Here is a 22321-nt window from a genome sequence, read left to right as displayed (position 1 = left end):
TTTGGCTGTGTGCATGGTAGTTCCTCTGGCAGCTCTAGACCACTTCTGACCCCACTTCCACGCCCACTTTCCGGGCAGCTTCCTCGGGCCAGCATCTTCGAGCCACTCGAGCAGAAGCCAACTTTTGGCATTAACCACAAAAGTTCAGATCGGCCGAGAAGCGAACAATTTGTAGCCCCCAGTTCGAGTGTGTGTTAGTGTGTGTGTGTGTGTCGCTATGCTTTACATGTCGGTGTGTGCAGGCCCCCAAAGCAAACAATGTTTAATGTAGTTTTTTTCTTAATACTTGAAGCGTCGGGCGACCGACGTCGCAGTTAGTCTCAGCACAGCCGCAACGGAGTGTGCACGCGCCTTCAGAGCTAGAGTTAAAAGTTAGAGCCGAGGAAAACTGAGCTACTTACATCCAACCATCCAACAACCGCCAAGAGCTTCGAGTCCCGAACTAGTTTACCAGTGAATGCGAAAAAAATTAATCTTTTCCAAATTCGATTCAAAGTTGTGGCGGCGAACAGAAAAAGCGGCAAGCACACAAACAAGTTGAAAATTGTCAATTCAAAATTGTTGCGTTTGCGTTGTTCTGCGTTGAAAGTGATCGATAACGAATATCGAACGATAACGAATATTGAAACTTTAAAGTTACACCGATAAACTGATAGAGGGTATCGAAATAATCGTGAAACTTAAAAAGAAAACAGTATAGTTAAATCGAAAAAAAAACCCAAAAGTTACACCGATAACCTTCAAACTAAAAATAAAAACCCAAAGTAGCCCAGGTGGAGACACCAGAAAAACGACAACGAAAAAACCCCAAAAAATAAAACCAATTGAATTTCGATCATCTCTCCCACTCACACTTTCGTTTTAACCTGGTCAAAAATGGATGCGCCCAAGCAGGTAAATGACAAATTTATCCCACCAAAAAATGTCTCTACGCTTGTTGTTATTTTTGTTTTCGGCTTGTTGTTGCAACTTTAACAAGTTAACTAGGCTAAGAGACGACAACAACAACAGCAAAATGTGCGTGACAAGTTGGCGGTCTGTCTTTTGTGCCGCCAAAAAGTGCCACGCCCCTTGGCCCATTAATGCAAGGCGGTACACCGCAATGGGGCTCGAAAACGTGTTTACAATTTGTTTTTCTCTGTGTTTGTCTCCTTTTTTATTTCAGTTTTGTTTTTTACTATATGTATTTATGTTTCCTCCGCTGTCCGAGTTTGCCAATTGCAAATTTTTCCCAACCGCATCATTCATCATAATTTCGCGACAGACTATAAATTTTATTTTTGTTAAGTAGTGCATTGATCAATAAGCAAATTGCATTTTTCGCTTTGCTGTTTTGTCGGCTTCTTTTAATAAGGCTTAAAAAAATATTGATCTCACTTTAAGTGCAGTATTGCAAAATTTTTGAATTGCAAAGATTGATGGTATAAAGCTTAACATTTTTTTGTCAGATTAAAAATTTTATTGATTATATGGAACTCGTTGCATAAAAGTTAAGACTCTGGCTGCTTTGGTCCAAATATCAAAATTTAATATTTTAACAAAAATTTAAAACTAAACAGCAAAGCATAAATTAGGGTTTCTAAAAATTTTGCAAATTTTTTTATGAAGTAATTTAAAATGTATTTTTATTCTGATTTGTGTATATTTCTTTATTCTATTCTAGTTCTTCATTTGGCAATCATAACCCTTTATAAAGTTCTCACGTAATGTTGTTAACTTAACACCCCATCAACTTAATTCACCTCCATTCAGATTTCTATAAAAAAGGTTTTTGTAATAATCTCCGAGCTACAAATTTAATTTGTGCACTGCCAAATTTTATTGCACTTTGTTCAGCCGAAAAACGTGCCTAAGAACTTAAACACAGATACTAACCCATACACTAAACATACAAGAAACTGCAAATTGCATTCGGTTATTAAAATTGTTAAAGAGAAGCAATTTTTCGGCGGCTTTCAATGCAAACTTTAATTGCATTCAATTTGGCTTCGCTGGTGTTTGTGTTTGATAACCTTGTGCAGAATTCTCAAACAAAAAATACAAAAAAAAAAAAAAAACGCAGAGAAAAAGCCAAAGTAAATGTTAGATGTTGGCCAATTTCTGCTCAGCCATGCAATTTTGTTAATTTCAGAGTTAATAACAAATTCTATTAAAAGCCAATGCGGAGGTTGTTTCTTGTTGCGCCACGGAAGCTATATAAAAATTTACGGCCAAATTTCATGGGACACGTGTCACCAGATCAGAGCGAATACTCTACTCAATCAAGTCGATCGCATTCCCAGACAGTTCTCCCTTCACTTTGTCGAATTTGCCACTTCAGATTTGACAATATCATATATACACGACAAAAAAAAAAAGGCAGCAGCACCCACGTAAAAATCCAGTCAAAAGAATGGGGAAGCAACCGAGGCATCCAATTTGGTAGCACATAAAGCACACAAAAAAATCTTTATAATTTATTATTGTGTAAGAGATACACAAATAAACATTTTCGAGAGTCTCCTTATTTGTGCGGGGCTGATCTTTAAATCGGATAATGACTGAAACCAACGCGGATTTGGAATTTGCCATCCGATTCTCTTCTGACATTTTCACTTTCGAAAAAATAATTAAAGCAGCTGCCAACCAAAGAATGTTTAATTTTAGGGGCGGCTTGAAAAAAAAACATAGATCAAAAAAGGAAGGAAGTTGTTGAAAAGCTGTTGGAATTTTATCTGATTCGAGAACATGACAAATTCCAAACTTGAGCTTGGGAATTAGTTTGAGGTAAAGCCAATTGATTTGATCTCGCTAATAGAAACCTTCAAGGAACATAAATTGTTGAGTGTCGTTAGAATATTTAAGATTCCAATTAAAAATTTATTTTAGAATAGTATTAATAAAGATATAATTTATTTAATGTACATGACGTTTTAAATAATTGCATAAGCCACAAAAAAAAAACGCTTATAAAAGTCGCCAATTTACCATGGATGTAAAATTTATTCAATGAACCTTTAATCAAAATGCATAAATAATTTTTTTATTAAAAAGGTTAGCATATGCAAACAAAAACATTTAAGATGAAAATCACTATATGAAGGTGTATATATTAAAAATAAACTTTAACGCTTAACATTCTTTTATTTTACTTAAAATATTTTCAATTAATTTTATTTGTTTACCAATACTTAAAGGGATTTGCGAAGAAGTTGTTATGCATTTCTATAATGAGTAATGGTTTTTCTATGGACGAATTTTAAATCGAAATTCTTAAGTCACCCATCAGCTGTTTTAATCAGATCCCATTGACGATGGCATTCAGTGTCACCTGCCACACGCGAAAGCCGTTAATTGCCTACCTTCATTATCGCATGCAAATCTCCGGCACAAGGTGTCCACTTAAAGAACAAAATCCGGCCAAGAATGTGTTCCCACTGGATTGGGGGCAGTAAGGGGTTAAGGGGGAGCAAAGGAAAAGGCCATAGATATGTGCATAATTATGGGGACGATTAAAAATGCTTCCACGTGCCATCGATGAGTCGCTTTTAGAGCTCCTTCATTAATGTGCGAAATGTGTTAACTAATTAATAATAGAAATTGAGATTTTGCTGTTAAGGAAAGGCAGAAACAAAGCCGACAAATTTGAAATTAATTAGAAGTTTATTGTCTTCCGAGGAGGTCTCGATTTCAGATTCAATTTTTTTTTTTTTTGTATTTTTTTTTAAAGCTAGACTCGACCAGCCATTTTGGCACCGAACATGACTCAAAATTTGTCGGCGAGCTACCCTTTGATCAGATTTAAGCGATTTGGGGATTTGGGGATCAGCAAAGGTTTTCGCTTCAGCCAGCGACGATCGTGAGATGATTTGACCTGACCCAGGCTTGGGATCAAATCCGGCCCGAATTATTAACATTAGAATTTCCAATGAGTGCTCCCCATCGCATGCTCATCGCACCTCGCCGCTTGTGCAACACCCCACTTCCACTCCCACTCCCACTCCTCGTGGGTTTCCACCTCCCCCAGAAATTCGGCAAAGTTCAGAGCATGCAATTCTCAGACTTGACTTCTTGCCACTAAAATAAAAACAGTTTTCGTAAGCCGTTTTGGCCATGTGAATGCCGCCAGCGAACAACAGGCAATTTAGCGAGGTGTAACGACGGCGGCTGCACTGGAAAAAAAATCATACTTGAACTATAACAGGCTTGAACTACGGCAATTATTTCATTAATTGGTTGATAGTTATCAATTACATAATTAATTGATCTATTAATGAAACCCGATTTGGAGATAAAAATTGTAGTTAAATGACACAAAAAAGTTATACATTAAAAATGTTTTTTAGAATTAAAAATTTTTTTAATCCAAACGACGGTTAAAAAAATTTAGTATGTGAAAAAAATTTAAAAATTACATTGCAATTTTTAATTAATAATTAAACTAAATAATAATAATAATTAAACTTTCATCATTTTTTTCATACTACGGAAAATATTGTTTAAATTATAGCTTGAAACCCAATTAAATAACTATAATAGTTATTTAAAAATGTCAAAAATCGTTCGAATTGTTCGAATTTCCCTGAACTAATTACTTCTTTAAAAATGTTTTCTAAACGTAATGTTAGCAATATGCAAATTAATATTTAAATTATTATTTATTGAGCTCGGTTAGCTTGGATTTCTCTCAGTGCAAAAGCCGCAAAAAAGCACAGACTCGATTTTTTTTGTTTTAGTTGGTCCGCACTTGAGGTTGAGTTATTACACGGGTTTGTGTCTCCATCTCACCTGCTTCCTCCCCCGACGCCTTGCCACCCCCCACCCACTTTAACTCCACCACTGACGTTGTTGTTTCTTTATGTGTGTCGCCGTCGTCACACACACACACACACACACACTCTCGTACACACCACATGTGTGTGGATACCTGCCTCCCTCGCTCATTTGTTTGCTTTTCTGTTATGAAACGAAATTGTGTCAAGGTCAAATTTGCATGAACACGCTAAGCAGCAATGGGTGCTCGCCGAAGGGGCGGTGGGTGGAAAGGGGCGGTGGTGTGGCCGATCAGCTGTTCTGCGAGAGAGCTTTGCAAATAGTGGATATTTGGCATTACTTTTGCAAGTTCCAAATGAATGAAAGTTAGTGGAGGAATTTGTTTGTAAGTCATTCATAAAATTGTTCAATAAAAAGAGTTAAATTTTTGTATGAACAAATTAGATTTTTATTTACATCTTTATTGTTTGTTTTAATCGTAATAAATAATTTTTAAAAGTTAAAGTTTGTAAAAAAATCAATACTGTACACATATAACATTTTTCCCGTGCATATATAATTAAATAAATTATGAATTTAAATTAATGATACAAAGTTATACAACAATTAGCGGGATGTTGTTTTTACCCTTTCACAGGCAATTATGATTTTAGACTCTCCCATCACTTTTATCTCAGTTGAAGCTGTTAAAGCAAATAGAAATTACGGTGAAAACAAAATAAATATTTACCACGCCCTGGAATCTAAACAGTGGGGCTGTCTGGGGTTAAGTATTAGCCATATTTGCATCCCCCTTGAGTTTGGACTCTGAGCTTTCGGGGCATTTCCCATGTCAACTTTAATGTATGTTTTTTGTTGGTTTTTTTCTCAGCCTTTATTTAACTTTTGTTTTATATTTAACTTGCTAGATGTGTGAATAATTATGCAAGTGCACAAACCCCCCTTTTGTAACCTTTTCGGTTGTGTGTTAATTGAAGGGAACAGGAAAGCTTGTTCATTAATGAGCTAATAAAAATTAAATGATCATAAAAAAAAAACAATTTGATGTAACGAATATTTTAAAAACTGCAAAAGGCTTGTAGAAAACTAATGAGAGGAAACAAAAATTAATTTCAGTAATTAATAAATTGTAAAGTATTGCTTACCAAATAATACATAAAGTTGGTGTTGAGAAAAGTTCTTATTATTCTTTAAAATTATGCAAAATCATTTAGCAGAAATGGGCTAGGAATTTTCTAATTGCTTTCAGATGAGCTGGCAAGTAACAAGAGAGCTCTCTTCATAAGAAATTAAACTCTTGATATTCAGTCAGAAATTACTTATGCAATCAGAAAGCCCAAGTATGTTGAACAAGAACTTCCTCCATTCAAAGTTTAATCGAGTGAAATCATTCTCTAATTGTCCGTTTGATGCATAGATATGCATTAAACCCATTCACGATTATATAGTAATCCCCTCATTCAGATGCATCATCATCAGTTTGATTGCTCTTCTGCCTTTCACACAACATTCTCGGGTGATGAACACAGCATAAAGAACAGCAATTCATAAAATGTCTAACAAATGATATTGTTGTATTATTAATAGCTTTTATTATATACTATACTCACCCCCTCACCCTCTTTTTGGGATAATTGATTGTTGACCACCCACGATGTCCACTGGATAAACATTGGTTTTCGGTCACTTTATCAATGTACAGATTGTTTTGAAAACAAAAAATAAACTATTAAGGAGGTAAACTGAGTCATGGGAATATTCTGAATGAATGTTTTGGGTGGGGAGATTGTGTCATTGATCCAAAATGGGATGCAGAAAATTGATTACATAAATTTTAGCTAATAAAACACTTTTCCTTATGAGTACCCAAAGTCATTAGGTTTTAAAAACAAATTTTCCCACTTAATTGCCAATGAAAAAATGGACAACAAATTTGTCGTCGCCCGCACTCTAAATACCATAAAATTAGTCATAATTCAGACAAAAGATAAAGCCGAAAACAAAGCATTAAGATTGAGAAAAAAATCCGAGAAATAATTCGCCAAAAATGGCCAATTAATAGATCGCTATCAAAGCGGTGAACGGTGGAACAGCTGCTGTGTACCGCTGGCCAACAAAATGATTTGGGCCAACACTCGAGCGGTTGGCAGTAGGCAATACCGAAGCGGCTAATGAAAATGTTGGGATAAAAAAATTGGGTAAATACGCGGATAGGTTTTTGATTATGGAAAAACTAATGTTAAAACCTCTGCAAGCCTCCAAAATTAGATATTTAATAAGCAAATTATTTGGTCTCCCGTTGATATCAACCAAAAGATTTCTTTCCACCGTTTTTTTTTTTGTTTTTGGACAAGATAAAAGCTGGTAAATCTCGTAAATTAGCATCCACCGAAAAGCAAGCTAATAGCATCGATAAATCGCTCAGCACCCGGTATGCAAATGCAGGCAACCAGGCAAACAAATTGTGCGATAACCAAAGCTAATTGGAAATTCCTGCAGGCAATGGCAGCCAAAAAGTGAAGGCAACTCCAAAGGCAGAAAAAAAATTAAAATAAAATAAATATGTATGGCAATGTAATGGCAGAACGGCTGCAACATGAATCAGGTCCGGGAACCCAGCCGGATATATTTATCCATATACATATATTGACATGCAGAGCTTAGAACCCTTGAACGATCCGGTCGATCGGCTGACGAAATGGCCAACGTAATGGCCATAAGCCAATGACATAAATCTCCGCCCGCGAACGCGACTGTCTGCACATCTCAAGACCAGGCCAACAAATTTCCATGTCCATTGGCTCAAGTTGCCACTCCACGGTTCATTGGCGTCGTGTGACAAGCCCACCAACGTCATCAGTTGTGTGGAATCTACATTGTAGTGTTTCAAGTCTGGTTCGGGCTTCCACACACCCAACCAAACCGAGAGGAGTCCCCTTCTCCCTAATGAAAATGATTAACCCTATCAGAGAAAACTATGCAATATGCTATAATATTTAAATACTTTAATTATTGATGAATCGTTCTCAAAGAATGCTATACAGAATATAAAAGAAAACAACTTTTAGATCTTATTAAAGTTATTGATGAATGATTCAGTCAGGGAAATCCGTTTACTGATGAATAATTTATGCTTTCTGGTTGGTGATCGATTTTTTTTAAACACACTGGAGATTAAATTAAACGCACAATTTCTGTTGATTTATTCTAACTGCATTATTTTTTTTTTTTTTTTTGATTTTCCTGCGAAATTTAATGCATTAAAATAAAATGTAATAACAAACCTATTAGAATTTTTACTAACTTACATTTTTTTATTGCTCTCTCGGAAAATTATAAAATTGCTTGCTGCATAAAAATTAATATTTTTGTAATAGCTTCCAAAAATATAGTAAAGTTTTATTTCGTCTTTCAAATATTAAGCCATGCACATTGTCCCATAAATAGGACAAGTCACATAAAAGGGTTAATTTATTGGGTGGCTTTGTCTTTTGAGTTTCGGGTATTTACAGTTATTGCCGTTGCGACTGCAGTTTATGCTTGACCTTCAAAGTGGACACAGTAAATGCCCACAGCGCTGCTGTTTTTTTATTTGATTTTTTGCTTAGCAACGGAAAAACTTTCCAGCGGGTCAGCGATTTCGGAGCGAGTTCGTTGCCTAAGTCTTTTGTCTGAGCCAAAGTCTAGACCAATTTATGAGGCGCGACCGGCATGACGCTGATTTTACAATAGAGCCATAAGCCCAGATCCCGCACCCTTTCTTCCCCAAAAAATTCCACTGGCAATAGTTAATGGGCGAAACCAGACTCCAGTCGGCTAAAAATAACAAATGTGCCGCAATTACCAGCATAAAAAATAAGTTTCGGGGGGAACAAGTAAAAAATAGACTGGCCCACGCGACCGTCGAGCGTTTTGAGAACGCCCCAAAGGAATAATTTGTGCCATTGGCATTAGATTGAATGTACGTGTGTATGTGTGTGTGTGTTAGAGATGTGGGAAACACTCGAAATTACCAAAAATTTGCGGCTGTCGAAACAATAATAATAAAAACTCAGCAGTAGAACCAGGCACCCGGATTCATTATTTATGGCTCCGCATTGTTGTTGATTCGGCTTGTATTTTTTTTTTTTTTTTTTGTGTTTCATACATTTAATATTTATTGATTTCTCTGCTGGACGGCGGTCAGCCAGACAAGACGCATTCATCACGTGCGTCATTTAACAGTTCAATTGATTTGAATAAAAAGGCTATTTATAGCGACTGACTTGCGCCTGAAAGAATATCATTATCATTATCATTATAGTTCCCTCAGGGCGGTAAAACTAAATTTCCCCTTTAATTTCGCTGGGAGTGAAGCACATTCTGGATGCAGAAAAGTTTTGCAAATTATCTAACCACATTTAGCGATGGGCTTTCTCTTTCCCCTCGGATTTTTTTTTTGTCAACCGGTTGTCTTCTAATTGGCCGACAGAAACCGAAGCGGATATAACAAACTGAAAGCATTTTGTACTTTCCAATTTATAACAAACAAAATTCCAGATTTAAGTTCAAACCAAAAATCCGGTTCTGCTACGGGTTCTGTGTCCTAATGTTTGTTCTTGACCTCAAACAATTTGTTACAATTTATTTTTGGCCATTAGCTGACTCCACTCGACCCCGCACAATTTCGAGTTTTTTTTTCGGCAAACTTTTGTGCAATTCTAATTTGTATTGTTCGCACTGACAGTAATTTATGATATTAATTGGTAATTAATTAAGTGAGGCGCATGATCGCATGACACAGTGCCACCCACACGAACGATGATGATTAGTTGGGTTTACTATCCAAAGCCATCTCCTTTGGCCTCCACCCCATTGTGATGGGGAAACCATTCATTAATTTCGGCCTGTTGGTTATTTTGTTCGACTGCTTCTTTTTCTACGGTCTGTTAACACACAGCTCGCAAAACGTTTTAACTAATCAATGAGCTACGAGAATTAACAACTAAACGGGGCGTATCAAATGTCTCTACTTCTCCCTAGATTTTCAGGAACTAGAGATGGTTGGTTGAACAAGCTAAACAATTCAGATGTATTTTCACCAACAATAGTTTCATTTTATCACTAAAACTAAAATATCTATGAATCATTTAACAGTATTAATGAAGATCTTTGGGACAATAAAATTTTAAATACCCATAAATCTATTTTTCCCAATCTTCTGCGTGTCACGCTTTCATCTCGATGCCAAAAACTCACGGCGCGTGGCGAATAAAATACGCAAATTCAAAATTTTAAAGGCAAAACAACCAATTAGTTGCCAAATTAGTCGTAGCCATTAAAAAATTGCTTAGCACTTTACAAATTATACAAAGCCAAAGCTCGCCAAATCAACATATAAACTATTTATTAAGATAGACACACTAAATTTATGATCGGCTTAGCAAAACAAGTTCAGAATTTATCAGATCATTGACCCAGAGAACTACTGAGAAATTCTGATCTGGATTTTGGGCGTGGTCCCCGAACGAAGACGAATGCCCAGAACCCAAAACCGTTAAAGATAAGTAAAGAAATTCCTTCAATCCAGTTCCTCGATCATGTTCAACTCCAATAAATAAATTCAATTTAAATTCATTTTAAAAGGTGGCTATAAAACACGAGAAGTTACCTCGATCATTTGCAGAAGATCAAGCTGGTTTTAAAATCCTCTTGGCCGAATGATCGATTTTTTGTTTTGTTTTTCTGTTTGGCTTTCACTAGCTAATTGGTATTAACATATTAAAATATTTTAAGAGGCGGGTTTTTTGGTCAACTCAAATGCTGTACGGTATAGAAATTATATTTATTTTGCTTGCATTAGTTTATTGGGTGGTTGGAAAGATGAAGAAGAATACACATTTCAAATGTGAACGAGTGAGAAGAGTGCGAAAGCGAAAGTTGTACATTTTAGGCTGAGAATGTAAATCTAATTGAACTTGCACTTGGAGAAGTCCATCTCGGGATGCTGTTGCTTGAACCTGAAATGGGAAAGGTGATTCATCAATAAGGAGTTGATAAAAATAGAGGATTACTCACTTCTCAAGTATATCCTGCTTCTTGCGATCGTCACTGGTGGGTAGACCCAACTCCTTCTGCCGCTGATCGAACATCATTTTCTCGACCATGCTGCGTGTTTCGCCATCCAAATCCGATAGCTTCGACGACTCTGGATTGATCTTGCGTGTTGATATCTCCGGATCGCTGGTGACCAGGCGGCTCCACCAGTTCATCTTGTTGATCTTGTCGAGGGTGATCATCACGGTTTTGCTGTCTTGCAAGACCCACACGGACTCCTCCTGCTTCACCTCGCCACAGAGCTCGCCATCGATGATGGGCTCTTGACCTTTGATGCCCACCTTCAGCGACTTCTTGCCAATGCTGACCACCAGATCGCGGGCGCGAAGAGCGAATGACACGTTGAAGGGAATCTTGAGCTGCAGAGAAAGAAAATGTTTATAGTTTTCTGATTAGTTGGGTTCTGTTTCTTGAAAATTAAAAGAATAAGGGGAGAGGAAATAATATAATATTCTCCTTAAGCTTTTTTAAATATGTATATCAATGGAAATCTATTTTTAGGTTTTCTCCTTTTAAGTGAAACTTTTAATCAGAATTTAATACTTGATATATATATTATTACTATTGATTTCGCTTTGTGTAAGGCAGCTAAAGCCATTCCGTTAATGACAATCAAACTGGAGTAGAGCGGATTGGATTATTCAGGGGTTCTTCATGTAATCAAGCTCTGAGTGGCAGGTCTTGTGATTAATGATCGGATGTGTGTGCTTACATCAACGGAGATTCTTTAGCCAGACTTTGCTTTGGTCATTGCACAACCTTGGCGGGCTAATAACGATCTCTATATCTATAAATAACCGACTACAGGGGCACGTCTCTTTTGCATCCAACGATCCAACGCAGAGATCATATCACAGCTGCCCGATCTGCCCTTCACCAGATCCACTGATCTGGTCTTCCTTTGTTCAAGGACCCAATGTGGAACGGGAATTTAGTTCACCGGCCAGTTCAAGGACGTACAGCGGTTCTTCAGGTCCGGTTAGGGGAGTTAACGTTAACATCGATTCTCCAGCCTCGTAGCCCCGAGGAGCTCTAAAGAATGTCGCTCAACAGGTTGCAACGGCTACACAGAGAAATTTAGTGACGCATTTTAGGGATCGATTTAAATTTATTACTCAAAATTGGATTTAAAATAAATTTCTTATTCGAAAAATAATTTAATCTTTAAATGATTGAATAAATATGCAATTCAATTGTAATATCAGACAAAATCAAATCAAACTTTTTTTTAGATTTTAAATTAATTTTCAATTTGATTTTCAATTAGTTTTCTTTCATATTAATTTTAGTTTCAATGGTATTAAAACAATTTATGAAGTATAATATAATATAAACAATCTTTAAGCGCTTTTTAAAAAATTGTTCTCGGTGTAAATAAGTGAAGCAACCTGCGGATGGATTTATGTGGCTGCTTGGCCAAGTTCACAGCAATTACAGTGGCGTCTAGAATTATGTGCCACGGCTGGCCATTAATTATAAATCGCACGGATACCCGCAAACATTAACACCTTTCCCATTAGCTGCTGGCAGCATAATTAAAGCCGGAGTTATTAGACAACTTGGCTGTGCAATCAATTAGCGAATCGCATGTGCCACAAACACAAACAATGAGGGGCAAGAAGCTAAGCCTTTAATTTAAATCTCACGACGCCTCATTTAGCCAAGGACGCTTTCGTTCCTTTGATGATATAGACTCTGTATAGCACTCTTTAGACTCCATAGAGTCTATATCCAGTGGGGGGTAATACACATTCGTGTGGGCAGTCAGCCAAGGTGCTCGTAGTAGTGGCACCTTTGAGTTCTTCTTCACGGAGCACGCGGCTTGTGTCAACAGAAGCTCACTGAGATCGCAGATCTCAGATCGCAACTCGTGTGGGTGGCAACTTCATCAGCTGCGATCTCGCGGTTGAAAAATGTGTCAAAAGCTGAAACTGAAGCGGATGTCAATTGGAAGCATTGAATCGTACGCGGATGTAAGTAAAGCTGCAACAAAAATAGCCCAGCCAACTCAGAATAAGAAAAAATATATCTGGAGACGTGGGCACCGATTAAACTTTTCAGCTTGCCAACAGAAAAAAGCAATTGGAATTGTTCGCAATTCACTGCAGCAATTTAGCTGCAGAAATGGGAAGAGAATTATTATAGCAGACCAATTATTCTGCACAAAAAAGTGATTAATTTAGTTGTGAACCAATTTACCTTTCTTACAGTTTGGTTTTAAATCCTATAAAAAGCAAATTTATCAAGTGACTAAACATTCTAATAAATGCCAAAATTCGAATGTTTCACTTCGCTTTTGGGAACTGGAATTTATGTAAAGTTAATTAGGTAAATGTAAGCTTTCTCAAGGGACCCAACGATGTAAAGACAAAAACCATTCTGCTGCATGGCTCAAGGTTATGCAAATGGCAACTCAAAGAAACTAATGCTCGAAACTAGGAAATTTACACAAATCACAAGTCAGCAGACTGGCTGACACCAGCGAACTGGCCATTAAATCAACCCAACAGGTGGGATACTCATGCAAATGCCGCGACTCAAGGAAAAACAATAGACTTTAAGCCAAAATTTTGAGGTATGAAAATGAAGCTGTGCCACCAAAAAGAAAAAAATAAAAAAAAATAAACATAAAGCTGAAGAGTCACCGCCAGTCAAAGTCAGAGTTCGCTTTTGAGTTCAGACGAGCATAAAAGGTGTCGTGAATGAATTAATGAATAATAACAAATATTGATGACTGTGATGAAGGCAAAAAAAAACAGAAAAAAAATAGAAAAAAAAAATAGGAAAAAATCACGAGACTTGGCACACTTCTTCATCAGGTGAGAGCGGATTCGCAGACGAATCGTCTGACAGTGGGCGATTTTATGCAAATCGATTGGGTTAATTTTAATTTTCATATCATGGCCAGGCTGCACGTTAAATCGCCAACCAGTTAATCGATCATTCGATCCAATTTGCTTTGGATTTGGATTCTCTCTCTCTGTGTAAAGTGAAAGACATCTAAAGTCTGCTGCTGCCGTTTAAAACTGTTATTTGTTGCTATTTCATCTGATCTGCCGCCACTGATTAATTCTATAAAACTTGAACAGCATTTCATTTTCTTTAAATATCTAGCCGCGAATAATTTATGCTAAAAGATGCGATCCGGTGCCAGGCACCACCAAAAAAGTTAAATAGGAAAAAAAAAGAACGGTCGCAACAGCAATAACAACAACAATAAAATTGGCGTAGAAACAACAAACCTTCCATTTAAACAAAATAAAAATCGAAAGACTGAAAAAAAAAAACTAGCTTTGTTGATGGAGTCGAGTGCTTAGAAGTGTGTATCTGCCGAGTGTTTTGTATTCGATAATGTTATCACAGAAAACAGCTGAGTCGCCAAGGAACTTGGCCGAGGGGTACAGTGATTGGTCGAAAACTAGAAATTCTAGATACCATATAACTTTAAAGATATTTGATAATCGTTAAAGTATAGGCTTTCAGCTTAAAAAAGTATATTTGGATTGCAAATCATTTTGAATATTATAAAGCATGGGTAATTAATTTCTTAAAGGAAAAGAATAAAATAAAATAAATTAAAAATATTTTACCTAGGTAATTGCCTTAGAATCATTACTTTTTAATTAACAACTTCCTAAATAAACCTAAATAAACCCTTATCCAGATATTTATCTTTACCAGTGCCCACTGCCACCTCATTAAAAGCGGCTTAAACTTGACTTATTTGTGGTCAGAAGTCGAGTGGCCCCCTAAAAAATCTCAGAACAGAAAACAGAGGGAGATGGAATCGAAGTCGAGCGTGGCAAATTCTTTTTTATTCCTTTCCATTTAGAATTGTTTTGCGTTTAAGTCTGAAACTAGTTCCTATTGGGAACGCGACGGCTCCACTCCACTCCAATCTATTCCGAATCGATCCAATCCAATCCAATGCGATCCGATCCCCCGTCCCCTTAAAAATCACGGCGTACAATGAGCTCTCGAGTGGGTACAATAGAATCCGTATTGACATTTGTATGGTAAATGAGATTTGAGAGATCGATCTGGTAGCCATTTGTTTTGCGCCATAAGCGGATTACAAAACAAAAATGATACTGCAAACTTTATCCGGTTAACCTAGTCAATTTCGTTGGGATATCCCATATAATGAACTCCATGCGACTCTAAATTTGGTGAAAAACGAGATCTCTTTTATATCAGAACTAAATATGTCATCTAGAATGGGTTTTCCATAAATTAAAATCAGAACAACAAATTTAAGAAGCTTCTAGAACAGTAGTATAATGGAAATCAGTCTTCAAGTAGATATTCAATAGCTTTGCAAAAGTTAGCAAGTTTAGCTAATTTGGGTAATTTAAGAACCAAGTTTTTGTTTTGCTTATAAGTTGATAAATGTTTTGAAAAAATGTAAAAGCTTTTAGCTGGCATATCAATTTGTAAAACATTAGCATAGATTCTACATAAGATTAGATTATTTTGATATACCATAATAATAAATTAACTAAATCAAAGTTAAATTAGCAAAACAAGTCAATGGAAGATCTGGGATAAATGATTATTTGAATTCGATAGTAAATCAAGTGAAAAGATATTCCCAGAACTATTTGACCTGATCGAAAATAACAAATGCCCTACCAGGAAATCGAAATTGGATCTACAAAGCGTTTAATTTGTTGAATTCTTTTTTCGCACCTTGTTTGGGCATCCATTTCACAATTTTCAAACTTTTGTCGTGATTTATAGGAGAAACCCATCAAGAAGTTTTATTGGCCAGGCAGGTGTGAAACGGGCCAATAAAAGTTCAGTTTCGTTTATATAACTCGCAATTAGAAGCTGGCAGAATCGGCAATATAAATGCAATCGTATAATATATAAAACCTACACGTAATCCTCTTACGCGATGAGTTATCAATTCGCAGTTTATTTAGTATTTCCGCTTGCCTGACGACGAGTGAGTCAAGCTATCAAGAATTTTTGCAAGGAATTCTCCATTAACTGAAGATTCTATATATTAAGTATTAAGTATATCGCCTGGGGGCAGAATCGCCAAAACGTTTTCTATACGAAAATTAAGCTTTAATAGCGGCAATCAGAGAAATATTGGCCGCAGGCTCAGCAGAAATAAGCGTGGCAAACGTCAACGGATCTATCCAGATAGCTTCAAGGGATTTCCCCGTTTACGGCGACAAAATTATGAATTCCCGAAGATATTTATCTATTTTTTATTGTATTTTTTTAATCCCAATTGTTGTCACCCAAAATGGAACAGAAATCGCTGGGCACGTAAGTTCCGTCCGCTTGTCATCGATCGGAGACTATTTTGCATTTTTAATTGTATGCATAAAAAAAAAAAAAAAAAAAAAGAATCGCCGTTTGTTTGTCTTTGGTTTTATTTGGTGGTGAATGTTGTTGATTCTATTGGGGGAATGTCTCGGATCGGATCGGATCGGTTCGACCTGCGATCTATAGCAAGTGTTTCGGCTCCCATTCGCCGTCATCCCATATCTTCAAGTGGCGACGTCCCTCAATCTTCGCCAGCTGAAGTAGTGATCTCAAAACCGCCGCCTGATTCTCATTCGATTTATGTTTGTTTGTTGCTAATGCGATTCGCGTTCGCGTTCGCCGGAGTCCATTGCCACTGCTCTGGTAACTGGCCGTGTCAGGTAATCTTTGTCAACTCTCCGCTGATTAAATCGGCCAGCACTTCACCCATACCACCGGAAAGTTGAGAATACCCCAAAAAAAAAAAAAAAAGAAGAAAAAAAACATTGAATCTGGCGGCAGGCCACTCACTTGTCTCACTTAAAAGGTGATAACAAGATGCTCGACAGCCAACGAGGCAACAAAAGTATTTTTTTTTTTTTTTTTTTTTTAAATTAGAAACATTTGTGTGTTGCCTTTTCGCTACCGAGAGAATGACAGATGGGAACTCTCCTCCGATTTAACGCCAAAAGCAAACAAATTTGTAATAGAAATGTTGGGGATCTTTAGGAACGTATTGTTTACCCAACCAATTCCCACAGGGCGTTATAACTCTAATGGTATAATAATATGAGATCAGTGTTGGATTAAGGAAGACAACTATCCGAAACCGAAAAAAAAAAAAACAATAGATTGGGGATTTTTGGCAATTTGTTTAACAAATTCCGGCAAGAGAAACGCAAACATTTCGGGGTTGCTTAAACCCATAATTTATTAATGGAAATCCAAAAGATTTTATTTTTATGATGACTCATTGGTATTTTCATTCAGTCAAACGTCAGAAAAGGTTTTTGAATATTCTAAATAGCAAAAGTTAGTAAACATGTTTAGCATATTGTGAATTTTAAGTATTTAAAAGAAAACTTCTTTGGGAGTTGATAACTTGTATATCCCCCATCTAAGATCATGTTTCAAATTTCACATTAATTAATCGATTCATTTGTTTTCATTTCGATCGCGTTGATATAAAGCGGTTGTTTGGATCATTGACGTTAAATGCTTTCTTAGAATTCAAAATTAGCCGAAAATAGACTTGCTTATTTCGTCTTGAAGACATTTAAATAATGACCATATTATTTATAAGACCATAAACCGTTGATTTAATAATGGAAAACGTATTAATCAAACATTAATGGGCTTAGGGAACGATGCTACATCGAATGGGCGGAGCTGCTTGTAATGTGGTCAAGGTTTGCCCTTAATTAAGTTAACATTAAATTAGAATTAGGGTTTTTCCACAATCAAACTTCAATTTCTGGGCCGCCGAAACGGATCTAGAAAACGCCCACACGCCAAAAGCGATTAAGGGCCCTTCACTGAAGATCTGGAGAATCAGAAATAGCTGGCAAAAAAAACCGAATTGCAACTTAATGAGCGAAAAGGGCGGAGAGCCAAGAAAAGAATACCCAAAAGAAAGTGGGCAAATCACTTGATGAGCTGATCAACTCAAGGCGAGCAGTCCAAACATCAAAGCCGGCAACAAAAACCCATCAAACATCATCGAGTCCAAAGAATGGACAGAAAAAGTTTCCGATCGTTAAGAGCTTCTATAAATATGTTTACAGTAGGTGCTGTCTAGTAGAAATTTTAACTGCTAAAAAATATTTTTTCATTTAAAAAAAGTTTTTTAAAAGATCAGCCAAAGAGTAAAGTTAAAGTTCATTAAAAACATTAACTTATTGCGGGAAAAAGTAAAACAATACATTTTTGATTTCACATTGTAATTTTTACATCTTTTAAAAAATTAATTAAATAATCCCTGTGATTAGAATTTATAATCTCAGTATATTTTTCCTCATTAACGAGCGACTACTGTGGCAAACGAGAACCGTCGAAATGTTATGACATGCAAAATCCGGCAAGAAAGTCAGCAAAAACAACAAACACTTACACTCGAAAAGGTTTGCGCATCGCGCAGTCAACGCCGGCAGAGCCAGCGACAGCGAAGCTGCGCCTCAGCCCGGGTGGGCAGAGCTCAGGCGAGCAGAGATCTTACCTGTGAGGCCAACTTGGGCGCTAAGCTCGCTTCAGTTCGATTCTTGAGGCCGTTTAGATCGGTTCTGTTTGGCGACACGCGCACCAAAGAATTCTTCGCATTGAGAAGAAGAAGAAGAAAGGAGAATTCCGCCACTGAGATACGAGAAGAATTGCGAAAAGAATCGAGACGGTTTCCCCAAACAGCAGCCCAATCAGCTGAGTGTTTCGCGAGCCGCATTTAAATAAATTATACACATATTAAGACCCTAATTAAAGAGACTGACAATCGGAGCGAGACTCTGCCTAAAAATAATCCACATTGTGATACTAATTAACTTAAATTGTGTGTGTGATAAATTACTGTAATAACCAAACAAATCCTGAGAACAAAACAAACAGAAAATTACAAATTAACAAATGTAAGTAAAGCAAACAGCGCAAGGCGACACATTAAGTAAACCGAAAATAAAACACTGTGAGAAGTAAAAAAAAAAAAAAACGAATCGAAAACTGGCCAATCAGGTTGAATCAATAATGAGTGATAAGACTTCCGCATGCCTAAATAATATTTACAATAAATAAAACGCAAGAAGCAGCGCGAACAAATTTATTAACTTCTGTGCTGTGTAAAACAAACGCACACAAAGCTCACACAAAAAACTCGGACAGCCAAAAGCAAACAAAAGACTGAAGGCACAAACTCGAATTGCAACTTTTTCGGATATAGCCACATTTTAATAGAATTCTAATGTTCATTGGGAGGACAATTGATTGCCACAATTACGTCAAAGGCAAACAATCGGCGAAGCCATTTAAAGAGAAAGGCCCGAGATATAAAAAGCTTAGCCAAAAAAGTAAAAAAAATAAAAAAAACTGTCGACTAGCCGAATTAATAATAAATACAAATCAGGCTTTTAGCCACGACCAGAGACCATAAATATCAAACGAGTTGCTAGCCAAATGCAAAACAAAGACAAGCCGAAAGGCGACTCGAAAGTTCAGGTTTTGTATATTGAAATTGGATTTCTTCTGACGCTAACACCAACCAACATCGGGTGACAGGAACAGGGCATCAGAGAACAGGGGCTAGGGAAGACTTAAATGGGACAGAGCGGATGTACCAAAATCGTGACACGATCACAAAAGTGCAAAAATATACACTTTTTACCATTGGGTAGATAAGCAGTCAGAGTTAGAGTAGCTAATAGAATGGAAACTATATTTTGAAACTCCAAATGTATAAAAAAATCTAAAGAATTGGCAATGCTTTCAGTAATGAAACAAGATTAAATTTTATATTTAACGAGAAATTCCTAACATACTTTTAAACTAAGGTTTAAGTTTAGGTTAGATATTTCTTAATAATCTTTTAAATATATGTTTCTCATTTGCTAATCAAAAATCTAACCAACTCCCTTTTATTTCCCTTACAGATGCAGGACTATTGGCACATTCCCCGCGCCTCGCTGGCCTCCTCCTCGAGCTCGGCCATCAGTTCGGCCAGCTCCTCAAAGTCCTCAAACAAGTCGCACTCGAATCCGCCCACCCTCAACCAGCGCAGTTCCCCAAGCAACAGTAGCAATGTTAATAATGTTAACAACAACAGCAACAACAATAATACAAGTGCTGCTGTGACAGCGGCGGCAGCGGCAGCGGTACTAGCAGCTGCCAAGCGGGGATCGAGGAGTTCCCAGGGCTCCAGCGACAGCAACAACAGCACACGGGTGAGTAAGCCAATCCCACGCAGTGGCTCCGGTTCTGGAGAACCAAGCCAAAGCCAAAGCAAACCATTCCAAACTAAACCACAAACCGAACCGTGACTCAACAAACATTCTCTTCTTTTAAACAGAGCGCTGCTTCCGGCTCACTGCTGCTGACGGCAGCGAATCTGGAACGCTTCGCGGAGATCCACAAGAAGCAGGAGCGGCACAACAAGATGCTGATGCCCGGCCATCCATCTTCGTCCAACTACAATGCCAACCTAACGCTCGCCACTGGCCAGGATGCGGTGATCACCATCGATGGCCAGCAGCCATCGGAAGTGGATCCCAACTTGCAGTATGTGAAAACCAAAGACCTGGACACCGTATCCATTGCCAGCTCGATGCACTTTACGATGGTCAACGGCGAGGGTGGTCCGCCCAAGAAGCCCAAGCGCGGTCTCTGCGATCGAGGACGCCAGGTCACCGTGTTGATTGTGAGCATGAGTACCATCTTCATGCTCCTCATCATGGGCATGGTCTATGCGCTGGAGAGTAAGTTCTTGAAAAAACCCTCTTAACCATCCAGATATTAACTATTACTTCTTATTTCTTTCAGTGCGCGCCCGCGACATGCCCAAGAGCTAGGATTCAATCACATTGCCTAGCCCATTAGCTTATTATTTATTGTATCGTCTTTGTCCCCCATTATTATTATTATTATTATTTTTATTGTTATCGTGTCGTCTTGGCGCTAGTTGAGTAAGCTATTTATTAAACGATTGTTTGAATGGAGAGTCGAGTCAGTCGAAGCTGGGAAATTTCATTAGTATTAAGCTCGCTATGCTACGGAGACAGAGAAACATACAATGAACTAGATCTGGAGCGGATCGCATAATCGCCGCCTGGTATCGGATAATGCTGTACTTTCTGGTTAGCAATTAAGTTATTTATCCCTGTGATATGTTTAATAAAGTGAATTTTATAATTGTAAACGAAGGGTTGCTGACTCACACACCTGTCGAAGGGTCAATGACTTGGGCTGCGTTGTTTTTTCAGCAATGACTGCAGCCTAGCAACCAGAAAGTATGAAACACAAAATGTGTCCAGTTCTTGGAAGTCGTCATGAATTACTTTGTATTTGTGACTAAGTATTGACTTTAACCAAGCGATGCCTGCTTATAAAATTGAATTATATATGTACATGAAAGTGATCTGGTGGCATTACTAACTACCTCAAAATCATGACAACACCTCACTGGTTAAACTCTTAAGAACAAGGGTTTAAGGGCCACCCCAGGCCGGACTTACCTCCACCTCCTGCAACGTTTGTGTCCAGGTGTACTTGTCTAAGGTGCAACCATTGCCTGCATTTGGCATCAGCTTGCCCAGCTCGCCCTTTTCGGTCTCATCGTCCACCTTTTCAATGGGCTTCGAGATGTCATCGTTTATTGGGGTAGCAGGCTCTCCACCAGCGCCATCCAGCAGCTGCTGACGTTTTCTGGATAATATTAAGAGTTTTAAAATGTGTATAAATGTGTGCAAGCTCACTTATTTACTGGAAAGACTTTCGTGACATAAATAAATTTCTCTAAGAATTTCTTAAACTTTAAATTGTGTAATATTTCTACACGTTTTCTTTTAATACTGAGAAGATAAAGCAAATAAAAATATTAAGCTCAGTTTACACATGTTTGTCTTTCAGTAAATAAGTACTTTATGATCCCCACATACTTGTTTTCTTCTTCCTTGATAATGGCAGCCGCCTCATCATCGGTGATATCACATATTTTGTTTTCGTTGATCTCCTTTTGGCGAGCCTCGCGTTCCTTTCGCTCCTTTTCCTCCTTTAGACGTTGGGCAGCCTCGCGGCTTTTCACCTTTTCGCCATGAGCTTCCATGGCCAGTTTTGACTCCTTTTTGAAAACATCTAGCAGGAGCTTCTCCCATTCCGCCTGTTTGGCTCCGGTGAAGAAGTCGGTTTTGCGTCGCAAAAAACTGGCCAAGGTCCCCAGGAACTTTAAACAAAAAGCACATAAAACATTATTAAACAAATTGAAACAAAGAATGATTACTCTTTGTTATTGTTTTACCTCGGGCACGCCGCCGCGATGTTTTTCGGCCACGGCCAGCAGGATGTTGTCAAACTGTCCTTCCTCGGCAGACATTTTACAGAGTATTTGTACTGGTTGCGAATAAAATTCGTTTGTTTTCTGGACGCTTCGATTCGATTGTATTTTTTATCTGAAGTTTTTGCTGCCGACCCGGCACATGTACAAATGGTGTTACCAATTATCGTAACTGAAAAAATACTAGAT

The 22321-nt window shown here is 37.6% G+C and overlaps 2 protein-coding genes across 4 annotated transcripts in view; one reads left to right on the top strand and one right to left on the bottom strand.

Annotated features, from left to right (window-relative positions):
* Nucleotides 1–20998, top strand: part of LOC108089520 (rho GTPase-activating protein gacU) — a 28895-nt gene extending 7897 nt beyond the window's left edge. The window contains exons 1-4 of one of the 3 annotated variants that reach the window (XM_017187847.2): nucleotides 333–894; nucleotides 19737–20027; nucleotides 20153–20558; nucleotides 20623–20998. In XM_017187847.2, the coding sequence (XP_017043336.1) occupies nucleotides 877–894; nucleotides 19737–20027; nucleotides 20153–20558; nucleotides 20623–20651 (744 nt within the window). In that variant the 5' untranslated portion in view covers nucleotides 333–876 and the 3' untranslated portion in view covers nucleotides 20652–20998. Of the gene's footprint in view, nucleotides 1–332; nucleotides 895–18117; nucleotides 18723–19736; nucleotides 20028–20152; nucleotides 20559–20622 lie in introns of those variants that run through there. The other 2 variants (XM_043207717.1, XM_043207718.1) reach the window with 2 other exon arrangements.
* LOC108089519 (nuclear migration protein nudC) lies at nucleotides 10558–22289 on the bottom strand. The gene is made up of 5 exons (XM_017187846.2): nucleotides 22097–22289; nucleotides 21738–22021; nucleotides 21315–21504; nucleotides 10810–11207; nucleotides 10558–10751 (listed from the first exon to the last, which is right to left on the bottom strand). Exons 1-5 carry the CDS (start codon nucleotides 22169–22171, stop codon nucleotides 10700–10702), a joined length of 999 nt encoding a protein of 332 aa, XP_017043335.2. The 5' UTR covers nucleotides 22172–22289; the 3' UTR covers nucleotides 10558–10699.
* Nucleotides 22290–22321: the final 32 nt, after the last annotated feature.

The sequence above is a fragment of the Drosophila ficusphila genome, unplaced genomic scaffold (assembly GCF_018152265.1).
Source record: "Drosophila ficusphila isolate 14025-0441.05 unplaced genomic scaffold, ASM1815226v1 contig_286, whole genome shotgun sequence".
NCBI lineage: Eukaryota > Metazoa > Arthropoda > Insecta > Diptera > Drosophilidae > Drosophila > Drosophila ficusphila.
This window is presented reverse-complemented; position numbering and strand designations above follow the sequence as displayed.